Here is a 7,058-nt window from a genome sequence, read left to right on the forward strand (position 1 = left end):
TAGTAGTTCTGTCATGGATGTCGTAGTTGAGTTTTGCTTGAATTAATTTTCTTGAGTGGAACGCCACCGGTCGTGGCTTCCCATCATTTCCTGGTTGAGTCATGCGCATTCCGATCGCATAGTCGGATGCGTCAGTCTCAATTGTTGTCTCTTTTTCTGGATCGTGTTGCACTAAGATTGGTGCTTCCACAATTTGTTTTTTGACTTCGCTGAAAGCTTCGTCACAATCTTTGCTCCATTCAAACTCGTTCACTTTTTTGAGCAATGCAAAGAGTGAATGCATGATCTTGGCGTATCCAGTGATGATCGTCAATAGTAATTAACAAGTCCAATGAATTGTTGAACTTCCTTGACGTTCTTAGGTTGAGGCCATTCAATGATTGCCTTCACCTTATTCTGGTCCATGTGGATCCCTTCCATGGATATCCAGTGCCCTAGAAACTCAGTCTCTTGGACGTGGAATTCACATTTCTTCAGCTTTAGCTTGATGTTTGCTTCTTGAAGCTTTCGTAAAACATTGCTGACATGTTCCACATGCTCTCCTTTATTTTCTGAAAAGATCAAGATATCATCCAAGTAAGCTATCACGAAGAGATCTAAGTACTCTTGTAATACTTCGTTGATGAATCTTTGAAACAATGCTGGTGCGTTGGTAAGCCCAAATAGCATAACCAGGTATTCATAATGACCATATTTCGTTCTGAATGCTGTCTTCTATTCTTCGCCTTCTGCGATTCGAATGTGGTTGTATGCGTCCGTGATGTCCAACTTCGTGAACCACTTAGCTCCTCGAATTCGATCTTGGATTTCGTGGATCAACGGAAGTGGGTAACGATCCTTGATCGTTATCGCATTCAGTGGTCAATAGTCCACGCAGAGTCGTAGACTTCCATCTTTCTTGGGTACGAAGAGTACACCATGCCCTGCTGGCGAGGTCGATGGTCATATCTTCCCAAGTCGTAATTGCTCATCGATATATTCTTTTAGTGTCGTTGACTCTTTTTCCGACATCTGGTATATTTTCTTGCATGCTGGCGATTTTCCTTCTTGTAGTGGAATTCTGTGATCATGCTTGCCGTGCCTTGGCAGTTCATATTGTTTGGGTTGTCCAAACAATGTTCCAAATTCGCTGTATGCTTCCGGTAAAGCTATCTCGCTAGCTTTTTTCTGGTCACCTCTGGGGTTGTTATTGCGAGAATCGTTTGTGTCCTGATTGGTCGTTGCCAAGATCTGGTGGGTCCCTGAACCTAACCTTATCTCGTTTTTCTCGCTTTCCCAGGAGTCTTCTTCGCCCTCTGGCGTCATAATATCAGCATATTCTTCGTTGCTCTCCGGTGCCCATCCCGGTAGTTCCATCATTGCGAGCCTTTGCGATGGTTTCGTTGCTGCTAGTACCGCTGTTACTTTCTGGCTGGTTGTCGCTTCTCTCTTCGGTCCACCCATTGACCGCTTAGCGTCGTTGTCATTGCTTCTTGACCTAACGCGCCGTAAGGTCCCGGTTTCCCCTTGAACTCGGTCCTGTAGTGGGCAACTGCAGTTAAACTGGATCTCATTCATGTTCCAGTCAATCGCTGGGTTATGATTCCTGAGCCATGGAATCCCTAACACCACATCATACCGTCCCGTTGGTACGACATCGAAGTTTAGTCGTTCGAAGTGTCCCAACACAACCATCGGAACTGGTCCTGACTCGGTCGTGATTCCAACATGGACAAGTATTATTTCCTTTCACGATTGCTGGTATTTCCGGCCAAAACCTTGCCACGTATTTATTATCGTGGTGAACACTGCAGTTGTTACTGTAGCAAGTGATCCATGTCACTTCATTGTGTCCTGGGTGCCCTCGAAAGTGTCGACATAGGCACCAGTCATAGTCGCATGATCCGTGAACTGGTCCTGGAAGTTTCTTCCGCGAAACTTCACGAAGTTCGTGGTGATATTCGTCGTTCCATTTCCTGCACTTTCGGCAGTAGACCTTGTGTTGATTGCAGTGTGTCATATGTTGTTCCCAAGATTCGACTTGAGTCCAACATTCCAGGTTTTGGTGAACGCATCCTTTTATTCCTTGTTTAACTTTCTCAAGGATCCGTGCGTTTAACTCGTGTTTATGCAGTTCTGCCAACTGTTTCTCATCTGGCTTTCTTAGCCAAGCGGCGTATCGGTCCGCTTCTTCATCATCTCGTGGGGAATTGTCACTGGGTGTCTCGGGAATCCCGTGAGACTGCTCTTTGTTGGGATCAAAGCTCACCCACTGAGTTCCGTACTCTTCGTCAAGAGGATCAATAGGTCGGTCAGTCGTGGCCCAATCTATTGCGGGAAAGTCTTCTTGATCTGGCTCATCCTGGTCGGTCTTTTCTTCATCGGAACCGATAATCCGATTTCTCCAGTTCGTGAGTATCGTTAGTCTGCGGATGACTCCGTCGGGTGTCATGTCTTCCCATTCAGTGGAGTCGCATCCGTCGTTGTCAGTTGATGCTTCCTGGTTGGTTGCCGCAAGCACATTTGAGTCCCTTGTGGGCCAACCATTGCTCGCATCCTCATAATCAGTGGAGTCTTCTGCGCTGAGCTCCATTTCAATCTCTTCGTCACTTAAGCTAGTACATTCTTGGTACAGCTTCTTAAGTCGCGCATCAATCTTTTCCTTAGGTTTGATGATCCCAGTTGTGTCATAACCATCTCTGCCCCTCGTGGCACTGAGTTCTTTGGTCGCACGTAACTGTTTCTTTCCGTCCTGCTTACCCTTCCAGGGTTGCTGCTTGCAGGATTTGTACATGTGCCCCGGCTTCCCGCACCGGAAACACAACTTCTCTTTTCTTCACCGTTCTCTTTCCTCATTGGAAAGTGCCGTCTGTTGAGTTGCGTCTAACTCCATTGGTCGTGGCCCGTAAGGATCCGTGTATCCTTGGCTCCGTGGTTGAGCTGGCCTTCTGTCGTTCGGTCGATAATTCGTGGTGCGCCTGTTGCTGAAACCCCCCAAATTCCTTTCCTTTCTGCGCATGTTGAAGTCATACAATTTGTTGTCAATCTTGACCGCTTGTTCAATCATTTTGCTAAGCGTCTTGGGTCGTTCCATCCAGATCAGCTTCTCCTGGATGTCCGGTCGTAACCCTTCTTCGAATCGTGCGATGTATGCGTCTTCGTCCCAATCCAAATGGGATATAATCTGTTGGAATTTCGAAGCATAATCCCCCACAAATCCAGTCTGCTTGAGTCGCCATAGCTGTCGTTCAGCGTTGCGCTCTTTGTCGATATCGCCGAAAGTTCCCTCCAGTCGTTTCTTGAAAACGTCGTAGCTGGCGAACATGGCTTTAGTCTCATCGTCCTGGTCATCTTCGTCGTGCGTTTGATAATCCCTCACAAAGGGTTCAAACCAATCAAACGCTAGTCCGATTCGTCAGTTACTCTCTTACTATTGAGTATACGTACTCAATAGGCCTTGCTTCTATCTCTACTGTTATTGTTCTTGCGTTACCTTTGGATTGTCCTTGATCCTGTTCGGATCATTGTAACCCTTCATCACCACATATGGCTGCTAGCATTCTGGCTCCTGCCAAAAACACTGTATTACCTCACATTGGTTTAGTTATCCCTATCAGCCTGCATCCATCTATTATAACATAAAATTTGTGATAAGGACTGCATTTAAAGCCACTTCCCCATGCACTGGCTGATCCAGTTTACTTGTCTAACTGGTTTAACTCATTTAACTGGCTCAACTGGCTCAACTGGCTCAACTGGCTCAACTGGCTCAACTGGCTCAACTGGCTCAACTGGCTCAACTGGCTCAACTGGCTCAACTGGCTCAACTGGCTCAACTGGCTCAACTGGCTCAACTGGCTCAACTTGTTCATCTGGTTCTTCTGGTTCGTTGAGTTCGTCAAGTTCATCAAGTTCATTGAGTTCATCCAGATTGTCCAGTCCAAGCAGCCTAATCACTTCATTAAGTTCATTCTGTTTGTTCAGTGCATTTGTTCGACTATTAGAGGATGGCAAGTAGGTTAGGGTGATATGGAGTTTGATGTCAAAAGTCTCTATACCCCCACTAAAAGTCATATGCAAAGGTGTTGTTCTATAGAAAAATGACTGTAGAATTAGAATAATATAGTTGTAACTCTACATCATCTGGTCTGCATTCTGGCTCCCACTGAAATCACTATATACCCGCATATCAGTTTGAAACCCTGCCTCAGGCTGCTGGCATTCTGGCTCCCGCCCAAAACACTGCATCACCTCACATTGGTTTAGTTATCCCTATCGGCCTGCATCCATCTGTCGTAACACAAAATCTGCAACAAGGACCGCATTTGAAGCCACTTCCCCATGCACTGGCTGATCCAGTCCCAGCCATAACATATACCCTGCCTCGTCGTCCACCACATGCCCCCCGCCTAGTTCACCTAGGTACTGCTGCACCCACGTGGGCTTCTGGTAAACAGCCCAGCAAATAGGCATCACAAGGTCCGTGAACTCGCACCGACCCGGTCTCTGCTGGTCACAGACCACCCATGGGTTGAAACACCAGTAACAGCTACTAAACTTACCAAACCACCCACCTCGCCCTTTCCCCTCTTCCTGGGCCTGCTTTTTCGCGTCGAAAAATTCAAATCGCCGCCCATTAGGGCATGCCTGCAATGGGTGTCGCGCATGGGACCCTACCCCAGAGCCAGGACGGGGCAGGTGGTAGCAGATCATACACATTCCACGCCACGCCCGGAGGGATGCAGTGTAGTCGGCCAAAGAACGTGCCTGCGTCTGGACCTGCCGCCGAAGCTCTTCACCCCCAGCTCGCAAATCAGCCAAGTCATCGTCATCGGCTTCACCCACCGCCGCCTCATCACTGGCATGGCTAGGCGTGGGGGTCGTTTCAGGAACACAAACCGCACCGGCTTGGATGCATCGGTCACATAACAGCGCCCCAGGCTGACAGGGGCAGGCGTCGTCGTCCAGGAATCGGGAGAGTTCCAACACGCGGCATGTAGGGGTGGAGAGGTAGGTCTGCATTGCTGCTTCAGCCAAGCCCAGGGGTCGTCCCTCACGGGTGGTGCTCGTGGGCTTCCACTGCGGGGGAACCAACACGACAGACTGCCCACCGGCCCCATCTCGTCCCAGTCGCCCAACCTCCTGCGCGAAATCGATCAGACTCCATGGAACCCCAACATGAACCACTAACCGCACTGCCGGATGGTCGATTCCCAACCCAAATGCAGAGGTGGCAACAACCCACGCCGGTTGACCATCCCGCCAGTGCTGTAAAACCTCGGCCTTCTCCTCCACACTACCCGACTTGGAATGGTAAATGGGACTACCAATAGCCTCAGCGATCTGCTCCGTGATGGCAATCTGCCAGCCGTAAATAATGCATCGGGTGCCAGGCTGGAGTTGCGCAATGGATTCTTGAATGCTGGGAATGGCAAAGTCACGGACGAGATCGTGGTGGGGTGGGCACTGGCGGACCTGGAAATATATATCCCGCCGCGTGGTGGGGCTACGGATCATCCGGGCTCCCCGCAACAACATCCCCCTCTCAAACTCGACGACCATGAATGGTGGCAGGGTCCCAGTCAAGAACACCATTTGAACTTCTAGATCGCGTAACTGCGGCAGGAGCCCCATTACTGCTCGGTATGACACCGCGGTGACCGCCAGATGGCACTCATCGAAAACCACCCGGTCGAGTTGGTTCGCCATGTGCTGTCGGTTGAGGAAGTCACGGAACTTGGGCCGCACGGCCTGCTCAACAGCGACCATGATCAGTGGACAGGAATATAACCGGTCAGGATCGGTCTGCGCCTCCCAGATATGGGCTGCAATTCCGGCCTCCGCACACCGGCGCTGCATCTCATCCTTGAGCACCACCAACGGCAGGATCACCACGGTGGTGCCGGCCCCTGGCAGCTGGCACGGCAGGAGGTACAGCAAACTCTTCCCTTCACTGGTCCGCAGGATTGCCAGCACCTGCCCTGCGCCCGCCACAATATGCTGCATGGCCTGCTCTTGCCCGTCCGACCAATACCGTGCGTCAGGGCCATACATCCGCTGCAGCACCTCCATGGCCTGCTCCATGCGCCATCGTCGCCGGCTCCTGGCAGGCGCGTCCCGACGTGCCATGCGCCGTGCAATGGGGGTCTCCTGGTCTTCACTCTACCGCCGCTTCGAGGGCGTGGCCACGGATGCTGTCTCAACACTGCCAGTCACACTCGCAGGGGTTTCATCCCACTCCCATGCCGTTCGCGGTCCGCCCTGCCGGGTGGTGGATGGGCTCACCCACTGCGGGAACATGCGACGTGGGGTCGCTACGGCCGGCTCAAAATGCAGGGGATCACGGACGAACCGGTGCCACAGCTGGCTGATGTGTCGGTACTCCTGTAGCCCGGCATCCGTCAACCCTGCCCGGAAATTCACCGTCCCGCCGTACACCCGATTCCCGGTATGGGGCGTGTGGCTGGCTTGCCAGTGTAATACATCCGACATGCTACCGAGCATAGAGTGTGGGTCCTCATCGTCCACCCCCTCCCCTTCCTCAATCAGCAGATTGGCTTCGGTGGCAGCGAATTTCCGTCGGGCGATACCAACCGTGATCTGGCGCCATGCCTGGACATGGATGTGCTTCCCCAGGATCAGCTTCCCGGTATTAACAACCACCCGAGTCATGGCATCATCAACCCAGGGGCCAGTGCCTCGGGACCATAGGTAATCAGAAATAGCCACGGGAATCTGGGTCTCCTGCTAGAGAAACTCGGCAGAATGGTTGGATAATGGCAAGGTACTGGGTGACTAGCTGGGCGACCTCGGGGAGGAGGAAACGAACCGGCCATCGGGATGCATTACTCTGACTCCGGGTCTTGTAGTAGCTCAGGATAAAAAGCATCTGCCCATCATGCAGGAACAGGTCTCGTGTCGTTAAGGTGGTATTCCTCCATCGGAGCCCCAGGGGACTGCCCCTACCCCGATACCCGTCAGAGAGTTCAAATCATGGCCTCTTATGAACCACGCCCGGAGAGTCCCCAGAGAGGACGGATCCCAGAATCTAGAAGCCCATCGCCCAGCCAGACCTCCTC

At 51.5% G+C, this 7,058-nt stretch overlaps 1 protein-coding gene across 1 annotated transcript; it reads right to left on the bottom strand.

Moving 5' to 3' along the window:
* Positions 1–4,251: 4,251 nt before the first annotated feature.
* CDV56_101253 (uncharacterized protein) lies at positions 4,252–6,651 on the bottom strand (the record flags this gene model as incomplete). The annotated part of the gene is made up of 2 exons (XM_026754872.1): positions 4,252–6,082; positions 6,146–6,651. The coding sequence occupies 2 exons, from the start codon at positions 6,649–6,651 to the stop codon at positions 4,252–4,254; spliced, it is 2,337 nt and encodes a 778-aa protein (XP_026609591.1).
* Positions 6,652–7,058: the final 407 nt, after the last annotated feature.

Source organism: Aspergillus thermomutatus (genome assembly GCF_002237265.1).
Source record: "Aspergillus thermomutatus strain HMR AF 39 chromosome Unknown NODE_472, whole genome shotgun sequence".
Lineage (NCBI taxonomy): Eukaryota > Fungi > Ascomycota > Eurotiomycetes > Eurotiales > Aspergillaceae > Aspergillus > Aspergillus thermomutatus.